The sequence below is a fragment of the Manacus candei genome, unplaced genomic scaffold (genome assembly GCF_025592945.1).
Source record: "Manacus candei isolate 608988 ecotype Guabito, Panama unplaced genomic scaffold, ASM2559294v1 h1tg000014l, whole genome shotgun sequence".
Taxonomy (NCBI): Eukaryota; Metazoa; Chordata; class Aves; order Passeriformes; family Pipridae; genus Manacus; species Manacus candei.
In genome coordinates, this window is record NW_026138062.1 from 56,522,165 (window position 1) to 56,542,995 (window position 20,831).

Sequence of the window (20,831 nt, forward strand, 5' to 3'; positions counted from 1 at the left end):
TTTTACATTTGAGAAATATGTAGTTAAAATAACAAAATGTCTGTGATTATTGTTCTTACAGTATTATTTTTACACTGCCTTTGTTGCATTTTTTCAGACTTTCCCATGACTGAGAAGAATTTTCTTGAGGTACTTACACTACTGTACTGAAAAAGCCATACTGACTGCCTCAGTCAACCTGAAATCACTTTTTAAAGTACTAAGTCACCTATCCTGGATTCAATAATTCTGCTAAGTTCCTTATCTGTCCTCTGAATCCCAATTTTATTTTGCAGATTCAGCAACCCAAAAAGAGAACTACACATACTGTGAGAAGTGGTTGAACTACAGTATTCAACTCTTCTGTTTCTACAGAGGTAGAATTTCATCTATAGTTGTATTGCTGACAAATTTCTTCCCAGACAGCTTTTCAAATGTGAACAATTTCTTTGTTCACAGCTGCAATAACCACAAAGCCTTTTTTTAATGTAACCAGGGAAGAAAGATACAGTGAGGAATTCAAGCTATAACTCTGTGAGAGCTATTCATCGAAGACTTGCAGAGCAGCTAACTTCTGTCACACTAAATCTACTTCAGCAAGACCCATGGGCAGCAGTTGCAATGAAGTTTCTGGAAGCAAGGGAAATAGTGTTGCTTTTCCAGTCAGGTGCCAAACAGGTGATTTATCCCCAGAATTTATGGAACTGTCCCTCACTGCCAGCTGTCTACCAGCAGCACAGAGTTGGTTTTCAAAATGTACCTAGGTCTTTCTGAACTACCACATCTTGAACTTCATTCCTATGGAGGTAAGCATAATGAGTGCTCTTACTTGGTCCTCTAAGCCTTTCTAAGTTTCTGGGGGAAGGATTTCCTCTGTCATAGAGGGTCTTTCTCATATAGAGTCTTGTTTAATCCTAGTTGTTGGATAGCTCTGTTGGGGGAAACCTGAGAATGGGAAGAAACCTAACACTAAGCCTCTGCTCAACTGCTGGTTTATCCAGTGACTGTTTCTCTCATTTTACTTTCTTTTTTCTTTTCTTTTTTTCTGTTTAATGTAAGTAATTTTGAAAAATTGTAAACCAATCCTCTCTTGCAGTAAAAGCCTCAAGTACAGTAACAGTAAAGAGCTGAAGAGCTTCTAAATAGCTTTTTATTTTGATCATGAATCTGTGCAACAGCACTTCCTGCACATCTGCTTCATCAGCCAGAGAAAAAAAATGTTGCTGATGGTTAAATGGTTTTCCACTTTCTCCTATCTATGACAGTTTTTCCAGGAGGTTGTTCTTACAGGCACTGAGAATTTTTACATTCTGCTAAGCTATAATCAGCCTCGTCATCTCTTTTTTGACTCCATCTTGACTTGGAGTAGTGCCCTGCGTATTAACAGCATTTGATGGTCACAAGCTTTCTGGTTAGGAGAAATCTTGGCATTGCATCTGGTTTTGGACACCAAAATATCAGTAAGTACTGTGGAAAGCTGATAGCTTGAGGCTTCAAGGTGTGAAAACTACAGCTGCTCCCTGGCAACTCCAGGAGGGTGGAGACCCAGAAAACAGGATTGCTCTACAGTCTGGTGCTGCCCTCGGCCCATCGGTATCTGTAGCTGTCAGATGTGGGGACACAGTCGTAGCAGAGTCTTCCATCTCTTCTTCACAAATCTTGTTTGAAGCCATCTTGAACCCTGAAGTAGGTGCAGGGAGGATGCTACCACCCCCTTCTTTCTTCCCTTCCTACCCCAGGTGAAACACCACCAGAACTGCAGTTTGCACCTAATTCATTAATAATGCTCACCTAAGACAGTTTTGTTGGTGCACATCCACAGATAGATGGATATAGATGGCTATAAAACTATCACACTGAGATAGTCAAGAAGCAGGAGGTAAGTATGCAATTACAGACAACAGTACAATGCCTATGTGAAGTCAAAACAGAGCAGGGGCCTCAACTCTAACATTATTTATATTGCTGCAATCATAATGTTGAAGTTTGGAAAACATATATTTCCTGAACTTCTTGCCACTGTAAAGCAATGAAAAGGTACTGCAGTTTTGACAGCTACCTTAGAAGTTACACAGGTGCTACAGTGATTTACACCACAATATTTTGACATTACTGGATGGAAGGCACTGCAACTGCTACTGCAACTGTATGTTGATATCACAGTGATGCCTACCTGAAGGTGATAAGCTGTGATGACAGGCTTATTTCCAGCACACCAGACATCCTCCTTCATCTGCCTCATGACCCTGAAGCACTTCATGCGACAACCACCATCTTCATCAAGTCCTTCCATGAGTATGTGCTCAGCACGGGAGAAGCACAGCTGCCAGTGATAATTGGAGCGGGCCAAAAGGTCGAAACCCAGTGACTGTGAACAAAAGGGGAAGTGTGACAGCAGATCAGAGGCAAACTTCTCTGAGCAATGCAGAGAGATGTTACAAAAAGGATGTGTGACATCTCTCAAAGCGTGTTCTAAACAGGGTTAGCAGAGGCAGCAAATGAGGCGTGCTCACACCCTAATTCTGAGTCGAATAAACATGCATTTTGTATTGTTTCCTCGTGTGCTGGTATCAGTTACTCCCAAGACATCCTGCTCTAGAGCCATCAGGTACAGTACCAGCAGTGCCACTAAAGCAGAGGTGCAGCTCTGCAGGCACTTTGCTGTGGAACAGCAGGTTGTGCATGAGTGTGGAGCAGTCCTGGAAAGCGGAATGGGACCTGCAGAAACATGGCAACTGGGGCTGAGCCGGAGTGCCAGAATCCAGCGACGACTGTTGTAGGGAAAGGTGAGATTAGGCTGGAGTTGCAAGTGCTGAAGGCTTATATGAGGCAGAGCAGAACAGCAAAAATGATGCATGTCAGCAATGGCAGAGCTGTGTGCAAGAGACTCATGCAATAAATTGTTAACTCAGGTTTTCTTCTATAGAATTCACCACTGTAAGTGGGATAAAAATCCAAATAAAATCCAAATAAAATCTGACAGAATATTCTGAAACACTTCACTAGAGAATACATCTTCCAGCCCTGCTGTTGCCTGCAATCACCATGCAGTTCTTCCTTTGGGAAGTGACTGTCACCTGAGAGGTAAGTTCCAGCACAGAGTTAATAGTTCTTTATACACTGTTTACCTTGATGCACCGCACTTTTTCCTGAGAAGGCCAACGCTTGAGGCAACGAGGCCACCGGGCCTTCTCGGGCCAGCAAGTTGGAATCTCCACAGCAGGGACCAGCTCCACCTCAACCTGGGATTCTGATGTCTCCACAGCCACCCGGACCACTGAGCTGAAGCTCTCCAGCACCGTCACTTTACCTGTGAAGGAACAACAAGAGAAGATAATATAAATGAAAAGGTCCTTTTCTACAAGCCAACCTTGTAGATCTTGCAGTTCTATTGGTCTGTCTTAACACTTCCTCTTCAATGCCATAAGCAGAATCTAAGAAGAACTTAAATCTATCTAAATCTATCCTGGTGAACAAGAATAGGAAGAAGATGAAAGACCAACTAAGTTCTCAATTTTACATTCAATTACCATGCTTTTGTTTTCCTTTGTGGGTCCTCTTAAATCCTAGGATCAGCTTCTTAAAAATACAGCTAGATGACTGGTGCAACCTAACATTTCTAATGGTACAGTACAAGGAGATCACTGCAGTTTAGAGAGGACCAGATGAACGCTTCATATCTAAAGATGTTCTTATTCCTTCAGAGAACCTGAGATCAAACCCTTGCCATATCACACTTACCACTGCCAGTCATTCAGAATGTTTTGTGGAGTATCTGTAAGTTTTGTTTCTGGAGATGCACTTGCACAGAATTTATGGGCTGTTGTGCAGAGTAGTCATATAAAAAAGGCTAACTGATAGATCGTGGGGATGCAGAGTGTCAAAAAGAGCTACTTCTGAGGTGATTTGGAGGAAGGAAGTTTCTTCAGTGTGAAAGAAGAGTGGCTCATCTCCAAGAACAACATGCTCTAAGAGTGCAGAAAGGAAAGAAAGCTGCAACTAATGGACTTTGAGATTGTTTCCCATTGGTTCAGCTGTGTTCATAGAAGAAGTTGCTGTCCCCAGCTTTCCCAGTCACTCTGGTAGGATCACTGTCCCTTCAGCTCTGCTCCTAAACCACTGCAGTAGAAGACTGAGCAGGTTAACAAAAGCAGTTTAAATAGCAGTGTGTTAGTGCCTCATTTTGATTGGCATGGATTAAGGAGCTATTCCACAAGGAGCCCACGTACCAGACTTGAAGGGACAGTGATGAACATTTGGGAGGGCAACCTTTTCTGCCCTTACAGAGGAAATATCTGCCTAACCCCAGTTTAGCATCTCCTCCAGAAAGCACTGGGTGAATTACCTTGCAAATAGTAGAGTCCATCCCAACCAGAACTTCATAACCCTCAGTAAAATTTGCATGTTACTTTCCTGCTGAGGCAAGCCTGGCACAAACCCAGGAACTATACTGCTCCCAAGCTCTCAGCAAGGATCCCCAGCAGCTGAAAAGTGTTAAAGCAACTGCTGTGTCAGCATGTAAATATGTTCACGGCATTTCCAAAAGCATTCCAATTGTGATACCTATTTTTCCACCAATGAAAAGTGAGACACCTCAAAAACTGGCTTTGCTGATGCTCAAAGAATTAAAAACCAGGAAAGCAATGAAACCAGGGAAATTTTTCTGTAACTTTAGCCGTACTATGTGATGAAGGAAATTCATTCTTCACAGAAGCAAACAAAAATGGTAATTGCTTCTCCTGAGTTCATCTTAGCTCATTCCTCCCAGTGTGTCTTACAAAAAAGCACCACAATCATCAGCCCAAACATTATGCTTTGGGTTCCTTGAAGTAATTCTCCTGTCACAACAAGTTGATGTATTGCTGCTAGACACAGTGGCAGGTTTTCACTTCAATACAGTAACTTTCACATAAGTAAAGCTTCAGAGACAAGCCCATTCCCGTTGGTCTTTTCCATGAGCCTTGAAATTTCATTCCCATCCACCTTTCCATTTCTATAATAACAAATATTTCTTGAAAAAATGCCATTATCTAGTTGAGCTTGTCTTTAGCATGTTCTCTCACAATTCAGAGTGCAATCAGATAGTGGATATGGCTCCTATTGCTCTGAAATACAGAAGATCCCTATTAGGCTGCTGATGAGTAAGGAGTCATCCTGGAAACATGCCATGAAAAGAGGCACCACAGTCTGGATTTAATCATGCCCCAGTATCTTAATGTGAAAAGATGGACATAGACTATGTAGCTTGGACCAAGCCAAACTGTCAGTAGCTGAATTCTATAACATGCCTCTAGGATGCTAAGAATTAAATCCGAGGATCACTGTTCAGCAGCATCTTGATACAGATGTTGCAGTTGTCAAGACATGTTCTGTGCACCACTCACCACGTTATGTTAGTGAACAGCACTTCAGTATAAACAGTCACAGGAAATAAACAGGCACTTTGGATTGCTCACAGAGGCTGCAGCTCCACTACTGAAAGTAAACTTCCTGAGTCCACTTCCAGAACAGGACTGGAGTAGCCTGGACACTGGGAAAGGAGCATTTGTCTAACACCCTTTGCCTAAAGTAGAAGTCCTACTTAGTTCCCACCAGTCCATGCTGGAAAGCTATGGGCAGCTAAGGTTTTCCCAGAAAACTATCTGCTCGTAAGTATCTTCAAACACGTTCTCCTCAGACTTATGCACCCTCCCTGTATCAAATTTTCATATACTACCTTCCTTGATAGTATAAATATATTGCAGCTGCTGTAGTAGAAAAAGACTTTTTTTCCCAAACAAATTCCTAAATGTTCTAAAAATTTGGGCTGCCTCCTGGTTGAACTGTGAGAGTGATGTTTCTGGAGACCCTACTCAAATTTCTAAGAAAGCAGTAACACCTTGGGTATGAAGAGTCCGAGAATTACTTAATTCTATCTTTAATGCAGGTCTACATGCATCACCTAAAGGCTTCCTGATTTTGGAGGGATTTGCTATTTCTTGGCTTCTGATCATGTGAGCCAAACAAACACTTCGTGTGTATGATGGTTTCCCTTATACCTGTCCCCACTAAACTCACTGGAGAGGTTACAGGAGATAATCGACTTCTCCACCAGCTCCCGGAAGACGATAAGGACTTTGGCTGGAACCAGATCACCTTCGATGTTCACATCCTCTTCATGCCACTGCTGAAGGCTTTTTGAGAACTGCTCCACCTCTAGCCATTGATGCAATTCCTCAGGGTCCCGCACGGAGGAGAGGAGCTTGGCTCCATTTACGGTGTAATAACGCCAGTGCCGTACCTGGCATTCCCTGTACCCAGTCAGGCCACGCAGAGGGACTGTGATGAGGAACTGGCTGGGTGCTAAGACCTGGGAGAGTTCAGAGAGATTGAGAGAGGAGACAAGGGAAGATCCATGAGCCTGAAGTAAGGAAAAGGGGGTTAAGGAAGTAATAGGTAAAACTGGGGGCTTTGGAGAAAAGGAAAAGCCAAGGTATGATGGGAACAATTGAACATAGCCAGGACCTGTTCCGTACCTGTCTCTGAGAGTTACTTTGTGGGTACACAGATTAAAAGGAAATTGTCTTAGAAGGAGTCTGATGTGACAGCCATGGCCCTTAGAACGCAAGAGCTCACTGACTGATTTGCCACCACATGGTTTCCCCCTTTTTGTGTTATTTCTAGTCTGCAATTGCATGAGATATAATAACTGGCAGCTTCCAAGGAGCAGGAAAGCATCAGAGTATGTTTTGAGATACAGCAAAGGGAAACAAAATAGTGCAATTTATTTCCTCAGAATTGTTACTTGAGAGTTCAATATTAATAATAACTATGGCAAAAAGTGCACCTTTCTGATCTCTGTCAAAGTCCACTACAGACATTAGTAAAATAAGACTATGGGTCATTAATTTTACAAGTGTTTCACTCTGTATGATTGTCCTTTAAAAAGACAGAGACATAAGGCAAGTGATATGCCTGAGCCTACAGAGGCAGTGGCATTTGCAGAAATAAGCTCAGGTCTTGGCCAGTTCTACTGTATGGAACTGCATCTCCTGCTGAGCATAGGATAAAAACAGTGTAAGGATGGAGGCCGCAACCAATGGGAAAGGAACCCTCAATAGGCTTGTTTTCAAGACATCTAATTTGCCTCATTTTGGGAATGACCATTTTCCAATAAAACCAGTGCTGAGCCAATATTTGCAAATAAAGAATAAGATGACACAAATACCTTGAAACTTCATACTGGCCCAGGGCATAGCCAGACATCTCAAAATGCTAGTTTGGAAGCATCTGGCAGTTGTGGCTCCAGAAAGGGTATTCAAACTCCTTCAGATTTTACTGTGTTGGCTCAGGAGCCTTTCAAGTCCACTTGCTACCAAACCTAACTTACACTGGCATAAATAAGGTAAAACTGCTGCACGAGTAGAATGTGAAGTGACAGCTGTTGCTGTGAGGTGGGTACACCCAAGGTGAACAAAACACGCTTGTCACTCTCCTGTAATAACCCAAAACACTCTGGTAGCCTTCCTGGTAGGTCAGCTGATTTAAAATATTACCACAGAGGTGCCAAGGCCCTGAGGGCACTAACAGGCTTTAATGGCCCTAAGCAGCCTCTCCAGGACTTCTACCCACAGCATCTGCCCGTGGGTCTGGGACCCCCATTTCAGCTGAACCCTGCGCTATATCATAGGAATGCTGGTCTCCAACTGTGTGACAGCTATGCCTGTGCTGGCCATAGACCTTGTTGTCCTATCTGCAGACTGCCTTCCCAGCCTGGCCTCAGACTTACCTGGCCACTCTGGGCTTGCCTGGCAATCAGTAGACTGCATCTGACCCTGGTTAATATCGTTGGAGCTGATCCTGACCCTGGTGAGTGCTCCTGGCTTGACTTCAGCAGACTTACCTGATGACCTGCCTTATCAGCAGACTTACCTGATGACCCAGACTCTTGGTTGACCCAGCTGCCCTCCCTAGGTCTGCCTCACTCGAGCACCACAAGGCAGAAGCTGCCTTGTTATGCTCACCTCCCACCTCCCTCCCCCATAGGGAGCAGCTGGTCTTCTCTGCTCCCTGGCAAGAGATTTGAAGTACAAAAGATGGCCAGCAAGAAGCACAGAAATGGCAAAGGAAACACCAGAAAGATGCTCTTTTGTCAAGTAAAAACCGTAAAGGCAGGAGGATACTGGAAAGATGACATTTCACATCAGGCTGACCTGTACCTGTCAGGTTTGGTGGGGTTGAGTAATCCTGCGAGCAGCTCAGAAACAGAGTGCAAGGCTCCATAAGGAAAAAATACAATGGCTGTCATGCAGTTACTGCTTATCTCATTGCCTCAGCCACATCTGCAGATAAACCCCCATTCCTTCCCATACCAGGATGCTGTGTTGTACACACTGGCACCCAACAGATCGTAAAGTGAAGAGCTGAAGGTGTTATGTGAGTGCCTGCAAATGCAAGTCACAGGGTCCTCCACCTGGGGCTTACCAGGAAACAACAGAAGACAAAAGGCTGGGGATGGCACTGTAAAGCTGGGCAGCTGGTGTCCTCTTGGCCTAAACAAATCCTAGTCCTACACCTGTGCTCTGTCACACGATGGTCTTATGCGCTATATGCAGATCATGGACCCCAGCAAGTCACAGGCTTGATCAAGAGCCTCGAATTCTGGGGTGTGTAAATTATAGCCAATTGTGTTGCATTAAAAACCTGTCTGAAGTTTGCTGGGCAAACTAAATACAACCTCATTCTTGCAGTCCTGGCCAGGATGTTCCAGGGAGGCAGAAGCTTTAGGTTAGAAAGAAAATAGTTATGCTTTGAGAAAAAAAAAACCAAGGGAAGTCTCTTGTGGAGAGGATGAAATAGTTGTGGGAGGATCAGTTAGGGGGGTGAAGTTGTCCGGAGAAGAGGGTCGGTGAGGAGGAAGCAGGCATATGGACTGTCAGGCACCAGGTGGCAGGAAGGCTTTGTACCTGGATAGATGGGTGGAATGGGCGCTTCCTCCGAAGCATAGCTGACCACTTGGCCAGTAAAGCTGGCTGATCCTGAGAGAAGCAGAAAGGAAAACAAGAAGTACGCAAGAAGAACAGAGAGAAAGCATGTGCCAGGTCATTCATTCACAGAGCAAAGCTGCAAGCTTCCTTGGAGCCTGTTTTTTAAAGGAAAATCTCCCCCCTGCCCCCATTGTGATTACAGAGTTAAACATTTGGCAATGCCATTGGGCAGTGCTGCACGAGTGATTAGTCTGGACCCTAACCTGTTCATTACGCCTTACTGAAGCCTCCACAGCTTTTGCACCAGCCTTGCACCATTGACAGCTGCAAAAATGGTGGGCCACAACTAAAACAAATACTTAAAATAAGGTGGGTTTGTCCACGTGAATTTTAATTCAAGTTGTTTATTAAAGACTGACTTTTTGTTGTGTGGGTTACAGAGAAACACTGAATATCTAAAGACTTTTCTTATATATTCTCCTCTTAGCCATGCATATTTAGAAGGAAGTTTGTGGTTTCTCAATAAATCCAGACCTCTCACCGTGCTAAATTGATTCCTTTTAACCAGAAGCTGAAAGTTCAGAAAAGTCACTGCAACCAGAAGCTGAAAGTTCTGAAAAGTTCTTCAAATTTAACTGACAGAAAGAAAAATGTTGCAAATTTAAACACAGAATAATGAATACATTGACTTTCCCTTGACACAAGTCTCCTCTAGGTTAAATTATGTCAGCAAGAATATCAAGGTTTCCAATTTTTGAAAGCAGACAGCCCAAGCCAAAGTAATTTCTCATCAACCCATTCTTCGTTGCCCTATATATACAGGACAAAAGTTAGTCAGGCCCTCCTAGTGTTACTTCCACAGATTTATAACACTGGATTCAGTTAAGTATGAATAACAAATCTGCCACTTTTTAAGAAAATATATTTTGAGGATTTCTCCCAAGCAGAAATTGTTCAGATCAGCCTACTGTAACTCCAAATTACTGCTCAGAATAGATTGCCTTGGTGGTTTTGTTCTGCTTTGTTTTCCAGAACAACAATTTTTCCCTGACCCTGGTCCTGTCAGACCTCATTAGCTAAGCAGGTTTGTTCCAGCACAAGAGGTGGTTGGCAGACTCTGGCACTAAGGAACACGTGGACCAGGATGTGGTTTTACGTCACTGTGGTCATACCTATTGACAAGGCCACGTGCCCTGGGATACATGAAATTCCAGAAAAGCTATAAATCTGAATGTCTTTGTTCCCAGGACAATAGCCATATTGCCAACTGGGTGATTATATTTCGCCTCCACCTCCATAACCTTCCAGCAGCTTGGTACACACAGACTTCTTCCCTTTCAATCCTAGAGAGCTGCAAAATGCTTTTACATGTTTGTTGTGTTTTGATCTGTAACTGGCTGCATTTTAGTATAAGGTTGACACTGCTAGAGTATGTAAAAACTAATTTAGATGAAAAAGATAATTTTTATCAGAAGTTGCCATTGCTGTGACTGTTTCTTATATCTTTTATCTTATCTTTCTTAATTACTCTTGTATTACATAGCCACAGGAAATAACTAAACAACCAGTCTTCATCTGTCTCATTATTATTTTCATATTTGAAGGTCTAAAATGGGGAGGCATTTAATTTCTCCCACTAATAAGCATATTTGTTCCAAGTTAAAAAGAAATTCCAATCTATGACAAAAACTCCCCATTTTTCTGAAGGAGTTTTCTAATGTTCATAGCAGAAGGACTTTTGATTTTCCTTTCTTTTTTTTTAGTGAGTTGACAGGTTTTCCACCTGTGAAAAATATGAGTCATAGCTCATGGAGGCATGAGGATTTTTTCTTATGTTACTGCTGTACAAGTTTTTCTTTCTGTCTCCCAAAGAACTTTGCCTTCTGCTGCAGACTGACAGCTCTAGCAACAGATGCTCTTTGTAAACACAGCAGCTGTAAAAAGAGGCTCTGCCTGATTTACTCATCCCTCTCTGATCTCCTAATTGTAAGATGTCCACGAGAGTAAGCCTCTATAACCCAGTCACTAGAACTCCCACAGTGAAGCGTCAGCACGTTGTCTGTGGTGTTTTGGGTGAGGTACCTGCCCATACAATGGAGAAATCATTTACTGATTGCCTGCAGGCTGCCAGAGTATATCAGGGCTCTTGTTCATACCTTAATGTTCTCATTGTGAATGCCAGAGTTGGAGATAGCCTGGAATCGTATGGCCTTATGGCTGATTTCTGTGGTCAGCTGCTGGATGATTTTCTGCACTTCCTCCACTGCTTTGGAAACCAGGTGATGTCGCCGTTCCACCTGTCAGTTCCAGGAAAGACACTTCATGTTACAGGTAACTCCAGTGTTTGTCTCCAGTAGGGAACAGTCAACTAGCTTAAAGCATCCTGAAACATTTGTGTCTGTGCTGCACTGGGAAAAAAACTTACTGTTTCCTGTGTGTTGCAACTGATTTACCATAAGACAGAGCTGGTAAACATCACAGGGCCAATATTCAAGACTACCAACCATTAATTGATATTTCCATGCCAATACCATTAGATAGAAGGAAAAGAGTTCATTACATGGATAAATTTGTTATCAACCAGTTACAGTCTCATTCTTTATCCATTTGATGCCAGTTATTCCCATGCATATACTAGCCATTGTCGGAGCCAGGATATGTTTCGTTCTAAGAGCTGAGAACACTTCAAGAGTTACAGATACTCTGTGCATTAGTCAGGTGTCAGGTTTATGCAGCATCATTTAGATGCCTACATTATACATTGGAAGTATCCATACTCTCTTCATAGCTGAAGTACAGATGAGAGTCTACTCCTAGATGGTGAACAAGCATCTTTCCAAAGCTGGTCCCATTGGGAACTAGGTGTTTGTGTGACTCAATGGATAATTCTTCAATTCAAGTAGGAGTAGCAAAATTATTTACTGAAAATTATTTCAGTGGAAAGTCTGAGTCTTGAAAGGACTGAGGTGAGGGATGAACAACTCAGAAAAATATTAAGATGAACCTTCACCTTCATACATGACTAAAGATGAATGGAGCGCAAGGGGATGGTCACAATCTGAACAAGGAGACTCAACAGGAGGAACATGAGAGAAACCATGTTAGTAAAGGATATTTAATATTTCTCAAATATCCTTACACATTTAACAAAGTGAGGAGATTCTGTTAATGAAATTCATGAACATATTCATCATTACTTATTCATCCAGAATTACCTACACAGAGTGAGATATTAAGACTGTTTACTGTCCTTTTTTTGCATCCTATGCTTTATCTCATTTGATTGTAACTTTTGCTTTCTTCTTGATTTTTCTTTTTCCTCACCATACTCTACTAAATCTTATTGTTTGCAGGCAAGAAAATAAAATCAGAAACAGATGGGACATTTGAAAGACTACAAAATTAACCTGCCTGCCCCTGAGCAAGATCTAAAACCTCAACTGGGCTGTTTGCAGGTATGAAACAGGAGTGTTAGATCATTAACAGCTTGGCTTAAATGAATCATCAGGCATAACTGCCACAGTCAAACATAATTGCTACAGTCTTTTGTTATTATCTAAGACCAAAAGGAAGCAAAAGCATAAGGAAAAAATTCTTTACTGTGAGGGTGGTGAGGCACTGTAACAGGTTGCCCAGAGAAGCTGTGGATGCCCCATCCCTGGAAGTGCTCAAAGCCAGGCTGGATGACAATTTGAGCCAAGTGGTGTGGTGAAAGATGTCACTGTCCACAGCAGGGAATTGGCACTTAGATGATCTTTAAAAGGTCCCTTCCAACCCAAACCAGTCTGTGACTGTTCTAAAACTCCCGTGTCCTACTTTCTCAGCATCTGCAGCACCTAAACAACACTTTTTTTTCCCTTTTAGAAAATACTGTTGACAAGCACTTCATTTAAGGTCCTTTAGGACATCTTTATGTCAAATGCTGAACTATCAGACAAAAACACTCAAGTGTGTTGAAATGTGTCCCCAGGCCTTCAAAAGGAACAAATAGATTCACTTTTTCAAAATAAGGGACCGTTCAATGGACTAAAATGGACTAGTGCTTGCATAAGATCAATTAACCAATGAATAGCAATTGACTAACACTGAATTTGAGGGCGAGCAGAATTTGAATACCTTCCCCCCATAGCCAAAGTTAACGGTATTTTTACTAAGCCTGAATAACTTTTGCAAGTGGGAAATGGATTGGATAGCAGTATCATATTCCCTTCACTGGGTCCTCATCTACCCTTGACAGTTTCTTTGCTATGTTAACACCATATAGTCCCTTTTGTTTATATAATATCCTTTAATTTCCCTCGTGATTCACCCTCCTCCTCATTCCAATTCATCCTTGTTCTATAAGACCAGTTTTAGCTAGGTTATATGTATCTTTTTTTTCTTAATTTATACTGAAAAATTTTAGCCTATATTCATTTTCACTTCCTCATCTCAGCTTTCATTCATGGCACTTCTCCATCTGTAGCTATAGCTATTTTCTCCACCTTATTTTTGTTCATCCAGAACAACTTAGGACAATCCAATAAGCTTGTCTTGCTCAACATGATACCTAATGGTTTCTCCAAGTAGTGAATGGTGAGTGGTAGAGAAAATTGTCCACCTCTAAGAGCTTTTAGACAAAAAAGCAGTCTTTTTCTATTGAAAAATACTGAAAGTATACAATCTCTCCATGGGTCAGTTCAAATGGAGACCTGGAGTGCCTCTGTACGCATTGCTCATCCTATGTTTTAAGAGGCATCTGCTAGAAACACCTTCTGCCACCTCCAATATCCTGGGAGAATCCATCCAACCCAGCCTGGCCGCATTTATTTCTGCCTTTGTCACCTACTGGCTAGGCTATAGCAGTTGTCATGAACTCTTTACAAGAGTATAGACTCTCAAAAAACCTATTGAGGAAGGTACAACTAAACACCTCTTTTCGTGTGTGCTCCTCATCACTGGGGCAGGGATAAAAGAACGAGAGACATGTGACAGAGGGTGCTTACTGTTCCTAACCATAATTAGCTCCCTAATCATACTATTGGAAAATATAACCTTCCTACAGAAGAGAGGGCATAAAAATCAGAAGACAGAACATGTGCGAGTGAATGCAGCTTCTGAAGAGCCAAGGCATTTATCTCAGATGCCTTTAGCACCAGGACAGACATGCTGAGAGAAGAGACAGCATAAGGTCTCTGTTTCTACCACCTATTGGCATTCCCCTTACCAGGTCTTAACCAGGGGAATCATGCCAAAAGAAATGCACAAAACTAGAACAACAAGGTCAATTAAGGACTTATTAAGGAGGAGTGAAGCAAGACTGGGATTTATTAGGAACTGTCAACAACATTTGGGTTTTCTCTCATTTACCCAGTCACATCCTCTCCAGATGCACTTGAGTTTTTCTTTTGCTGAGTGGTTTAAGGAAGAAATCTCTGCTATTATAGAGATTCATTGCACCAGGTGGTTGACCTATTTTCAAAAACAGGGAGCATTTGACAAGCTGAACTGGGATTGCCTGAAGGTTAGGCAGCCAATGGACAGGAGACTCATGAGCAGACAGAAACTAGGAATCCATCAGATCTGGAGGGCTGCTAGAAAACAGACTTTCAGTAGAACTTCAAATATTAGCAACTATGAGCCTCACTTAACTACACTCTGCTTCTGTTCCCTGTACTTATAGCTGTCATATGAGCATCTTCCTGTGCATGGCTTCCCTCAGTTCCCTCCTTTGTAGCTCTGCTTTCTAAATCTTCAGAGAAGTGTTCGCTATTATAGCTCACTGAACAGATTCTGATGGAATGATTTTCCTGTGCACAACACTGCATGGCTGAAAAATGAAAAGTTCTCACAGAAATATATCTACTTGTCACCAAAACATTTCCATAGAGAAAACAAACATTTCTTATCAGCCCCTTCATTGTACTAGAATATGTAATCCTTTACAGAATGTAAAATCATACATTTTCCCATTTTGAAATTAGTTTTCATCTTGGTATCTTGCATTTTGTTGAGAAAGCAGACTATAAAGCAGGATCTAGCTAAGTACTGAGATGAAATATGTCAGCTTTAAAAATTGTTATGGCTCACTTAGAGGTACTTTTATTAAACAGTATTGTTTTGCAGATGATTTTATTCTGTTTTACTTTATTTCATAATGGGGGAAAAATTGAGTGCTGGAGTATCTCATAAAATAGAAAATGTGGTTCCAATCTGCATGTGCTAATGAGACATGTTATTTTTATCATGGTATATAGGAAAGTATCCTTAGCTGAGGTGACAGACTGATGAGTGAATTCTAACAAATAGTTGTCTGTCTCTCTAGTTCCTACATGAATCTTTCATACAGGCAATGCCTGGTGTGGTTTTGGTCTTGTTTCTGTCAAACCAAGACCACAAGAAAGGGAGAGAGGCAAGGACCTTTCCTTAGATTTAAATGCTGGCAATTACAGCTAGTCTCACATCTGGAATTCCAGACCAGGAGCAAAAATTAAGGACATTTGAAGAAGAGGACAAGAACCTTGAAAAAATTAGGCTACCAGCTGAGATCCCTGATAACATACTGCAATGGGAACCTAGAAATCTCATTAAAAATACAGTTCTCATGAAACTTCACCCAGTCTTGTCTCAGAAATGAAGACAGCAGGCAAGCAAGTAACTGTCAAGTTTGGCACCCTTCAGAATCAACACCTAGTGTGGGAGACAGAAAATCTGGACAGATAAAGCCTTACCTTGCTCTGGATGTAGTTTTCTACATCTTCATCTGTGAATGGTTTCATGGCAAGATGGTCTTTGCTGCTCTTTAAAGTGTGAATTCACTCTTCATTCGTTCGCCTGCCTCTGGAAGCAGAGAAACACTCAGATGGAGTGCTCAGAGACTTCTTGCCCTGTGAAACTCAGGTCACCTTATTCCTCTGTGGATGAAGAAGAGGAGAGAGAAGCAAGGAAGTATGCATATTTTTATTTTTTTTTTCCTGGTCTGAATTACAATGGTGACTTCCAGGTGCTTTGGAAAAGTAGCTCCAAATATAATTTTCAAGTTCAATTATTATTTTTTATCTTATTACTTTTAAATGGTGGGTTTTGCATGTAGGGACACACAGAAATATCCCAGCTACTGCACTGTCTCAGGGCAGATCTGGAAGTGCTTTTCAGATTCCAGTGCAGATTCAATATACTCATGCACAGCATTATTACTATGCGTGCTACTTAGTACGTCCCTGTCTCACTAGCCCTTAACTAAACAATTTCTTAAATGCTCTCAGTTATCCCTTGTTGACTTCAATCCACCCCCTTTTCATCTGAAACTGCATGGGTATTTTTACATTCAGATCATTCACTGGGTCTGCAGTTTGCAGCCCCTGCTGCCCTCTCTTTATATCTCCTTTCTCTCCGGCTGTATTGACAGTAAATATCGTGCAGCCTGTCCCCTCCTGTAGTTTGCTTCGCCTTCTTTACAGTAAACAGACAGAAAGCTGCCTCTCGTTTTCTGCCAGCAGCTCAGCTAACAACCCCATATGGATAGTTCAGAGGGAAAAACAATTGATTAGGCCTTATTGATCCAGTGCAGCTTGGTGGCTTTTAGAAAGAAGGGTACATCAGCACATGCAAGGGAGTGACAGAGTATAGAGATGCTAAGGGTCCCTTAACTAAGAAAAGCACACTCCACATTTGACTAAAATCATTATTATCCCCTGGAAACTGAATTTTGACATCCCTTGACTGATTTATTACTTCTGCAGCAGCTGGCAAAAGGCAGCACTGGGTGCTCCCTCAGGACAGGCACTGTTTTTGCTAGTTATACTTTATGATGTTCCTTATTAACAGTCAAATACTAAGTGCATTAAAGGAGCACCAACACCTGCAGGACATCTGCTTCCCCAGAACCTACAAAGCAAACCTTTCTCTGTGCCTGCCAGGCATCTGCCTTCGTCTTTTTGCTGAGGGACTTGAGGACTCCCTCACAAAGACACGTAGGCATTTACCTTCCATGAGAGTTGGGCACTGAAAAAGATTTTCTTAGTTCCCCATACCACAACCTTACTCACTTCAAGACTTAGTGGCTAACTTTCACCTGAGGGGCTAACAGTGTATGTGAGCTCTGCTAGGGAAGCCAGACAAAAGGCATGGTCTGAAGGAAGGGGGTGGAACAATAGCTTGGGAAGGACTTGTAGGGCAGGTTGGATGGGATTAAGTCCAAGTGAAGTGTGCAAGGGAGGAGAATTAGCTTTTTAAATGGTCAGATTCCATTAAAAGTGTGCCCCTCAGATAGCCAGTGCGCATACAGCAAACTTCCTTAATGCTCCCAATACCAGACATTACTTTAATACCCAGAACCTCAGGCATGTATTTAGAATCAAGGAGAGAGATTAAGGATCTCTCTTTCTTGCACCTATAAGGTCTTTCCTCGTGACAGCTGCCCAGAGTCTTGGGTGCTGGCAGAGAGATAAAGTAGTTTTGGTAATTTTTCTTTTAGACGATAACATGCCTTATGCTTATTACCCTTTTCTGTTGGCAAGCACTTCTCCAAGAGGGTCTGGATGTCCCCACTTTCCCCTCCTCATACTGACAGATGGTGATAAAGTCTTGGGCAAGGACTGTGCTTTTGTTTGAAGTTCAAGCATATTTAAGTTCAAGTTTATGCTGAAGTCCAAGGAGCTGAGCAACAGTTCCTACCTGTTCCTTCCGTCTGAAAAGAATAAATAACTCTCATCATCACCGTTGAGGTGCAAGGGGAGCTGGGAGAGAAAAAAGCAACAAGAAACCCCATATCAAATGTAACATTAAATACAGCCTTTTCTTAACTCTGAGAACTCCTTGCTCCAGAGCTGTAAGAATTTGCTGCTTCGTAATTTCCTCAGACTTCAATGAATCCAAAGAAAGAAATGAAGGAGAAGAACATTTGCAAGAACTGGATGCACGAGATCATAGGAAATGGACAACTTGCACCGAGTGCCTGTGGAAATTCACACATTATTTCCACCCTATTATTATTATAATCCATCCATTATTTCCATTCCATAAGTAGCACATATGCTACTTACAGGATTGGAAGAGTGCCATTTGGCTGACAGAAAATATACAACAGAAAAAGACCCTAACACCACCAGCAAAATACAAGTTAGAGTGCTATGGGAGACACTGGCAAGTCTTGACCTCACTTAGGAAAACAGTCATCACAAGAACTCACATTTGTTACATGAGGACCAAATAGCACAGAACACAGCAGAAAAAGTAGAGGCAGATGGCCATGTGAGAGGAGGGAATATTACTGTGGGAAAAACCTGCATCAGAAGGAAAGAGCACAGAGAAAAGAGAGTGCAGAAACAGGAACATCTGCATAGATAAAAGAGGATGTAGACACAAAGTAGGAATGATCCAGGCTCCTCCAGTGACATTTGCTGAGCTGATGCAGTGTTGTTACAGAGAAACCTTTAACAGATTGGTCCTTCTCAAGCAGGAAGCATCTATCAAGACAGTGCTTGTATATGAAAGTAAGACTAAAATAGAGAAAACCTGAGAAGGACCAAAGCTCCAAAGGCTGATAAATACAGTCTCCAGAGAAAAACCTTTCCTCTGAGCCTACAATAACTTAACTCCTCAGGTGCACCAGCAAGAGGGAGTGAAAAAAGGCTATTTCTTGTTTCTTACTCTTTGAGAAGTACAGAAGGAAAGAAGGAAGTGTCAAGAGGCTGGATCCAGGCTCTTCGCGGTGGTGCCGAGCAATAGGACAAGAGACAATGGTTAGAAACTGACACACAGAAAGTTCTACTTGAATATGAGGAACAACTTCTTTACTGTGCAGGCAACCATGTACTGGAACAGACTGACCAGAGAGGCTGTGGAGTTCTCCTTACTGGAGATGAATTCAAGAACCATCTGGATACAGTCCTGTGCCATGTGATCTAGGATGATACTTGAGCAAGGAGGTTGGACCAGATGACCCACTGTGGGCCCTTTCAACCTTACCCATTCTGTGGTTCTGTGAAAAGCTCATAACAGCTTCATGGAGATACAAAACACCCCACTGAAACCAGGCAACTACCCAAAGACAAAAACAGAAAAGGTTTCTTCAGTTGTAGTTAGTTCACAATCCATCAATTTTCATGGATATGAGCCCTGTCAAGAGCTTTTGAGCTTTGTTTGATCTGGCAAATTAAACTTCTCAAGTATATTTGTTTCTCAGGAGATTCCCATCCAGACTGAAAATGGCTACCTTTCTGACACCTCTGAACCCTTTATTTTCTCTTGATTATTGAAAGAGCCTTAAACCCTCATTGGGGTCTGAGCATATTTCTTAGAGGCAGTTCTTGCTGAAGCACTGCAACCTTCCTTCTCTCTTTGGTGTCCCTCAAGAGATTATAAGCATCACTTACATAGCTAGCTGACCACAGACAGTTCCCCCAAATGCTGCTTGATGAGCATCCATTGATTTATCCAGCTTCTCTGAAGCATTTTCAAGCCACATTTCAATACTTTGATCTTCTCAAGTCTGCATAAGATCTGAAATTATTCAGCTATATTACATCCCCCCATCTGTATTATTTCAGTTCCCACTTCACAGTACCTTGTAATGGAGTTCAGATTGTGGGTAATTTCTTTTGTACCTGCATCTTCATTTACTTATCAGTATTCTTCTAAGAGGATTTAGAGATTTCCTAGTATCTGCAAAAACACTGAATCTATGATATATCATTTTCATTCACGCTGTTGGCAATAACCAGAACTGAATATGACTGTGGATCTGTGAAACCCATGTAAAAGTATTCTGTGAATATATGCCTTGAATGGTATCAGATTGGCTCTTGTATCTTCTGAAGCTGCCAATTACTGATGGTTTCCATGCTTGCTTGGTTTTCCTTTCTTCACTCTTCAGTTTCACAGATATGACAAATACATTTCAAACCTACAATCAAAAGTAATCTGAACTGTGAACTGCACCACAACAAAAAAAAATCACCAACATCTTGTAAATAAGAGCAGTAGGATTTACTGCATGGGGAAGTCTAGTATTGTGCCTTTTTCTGTTTGGCAACTATTTAGAAGAACTATTCATACGGAACAGTGAGCATGTTTTAAAAAGCCTCTACTAAATCACACAAATGAGTCAGTCCAATGTACCACTTGTGACTCACAGATGATCTGCAGTGGCAACAAATAAGCCCTGTTGAAGATGCTGCCTTCCAGATGAAATACAACTCTGAATTTGTAGTTGCTAATGACGACCCATCTCTTTTTGCTCTAATTACCAGAGGCATTAAGTCTGTTGCATTAGCTGAAGCATGTACTTGGGTCAAGACAGACTATCCAACCAAATGATCCCAACAGATTTAATAATCTCTGACAGTTCTCTTGCCTTCTTAAACTGTTGTCCCATTTCTCCCTATTAGTGGATTAAGTGACTGTACAAAATGAGTAATTGTAGCTTGAATCCCTGATAACATTTATGCTGTGACAATCATTAGTACTGTTCAGAGTCTCCATTCAGAGGATACTAGCATAACATAACCAGGCTTTTTTGGGGCAGAAGTTCTGGGAATTAATTTCAGGGTTTTTTCCACTTTGTCTTTTAACAAGTTGATATGGGCAAAGGGGATACTTCAATGACAAAAGCCTGGGATGGACTAAAGGGAAAAGAAAGTGCTGCTAATTCACTGTGACAGCATCAGAATCACATATGGGTGCCAAATTGAAATGCTTCTCTACTCATTCCCTCCCCTTACCAATCAATACTTGGCAGGCTCAAAAATGCTCCGAATGCCTATGCTGCTTGTTCTCACTGCCACACGTTCTCGCATTAGCCTTGGACCTGCTTGGTATGAAGTGCAATTTAAAGGCTTATATCCTTTCCAGACTAAGCACAGCATTGGTTTAAGTCCAGTGGTTCATAAAGCCTGATATCTTTTT

General features: G+C 41.9%; 1 protein-coding gene across 4 annotated transcripts in view; it reads right to left on the reverse strand.

The window, feature by feature from the left end:
- The window catches only part of MAB21L3 (mab-21 like 3), a 37,379-nt gene that overhangs the window by 2,075 nt on the left and 14,473 nt on the right, over nucleotides 1–20,831 (reverse strand). Inside the window, exons 1-6 of one of the 4 annotated variants that reach the window (XM_051779670.1) lie at nucleotides 17,427–18,469; nucleotides 15,656–15,838; nucleotides 11,102–11,242; nucleotides 6,037–6,328; nucleotides 3,108–3,289; nucleotides 2,153–2,347 (exon numbers count right to left, since the gene is read on the reverse strand). In XM_051779670.1, coding sequence (XP_051635630.1) covers nucleotides 2,153–2,347; nucleotides 3,108–3,289; nucleotides 6,037–6,328; nucleotides 11,102–11,242; nucleotides 15,656–15,703 — 858 coding nt within the window. In that variant the 5' untranslated portion in view covers nucleotides 15,704–15,838; nucleotides 17,427–18,469. Of the gene's footprint in view, nucleotides 1–2,152; nucleotides 2,348–3,107; nucleotides 3,290–6,036; nucleotides 11,243–15,655; nucleotides 15,839–17,426; nucleotides 18,470–20,831 lie in introns of those variants that run through there. The other 3 variants (XM_051779669.1, XM_051779671.1, XM_051779668.1) reach the window with 3 other exon arrangements.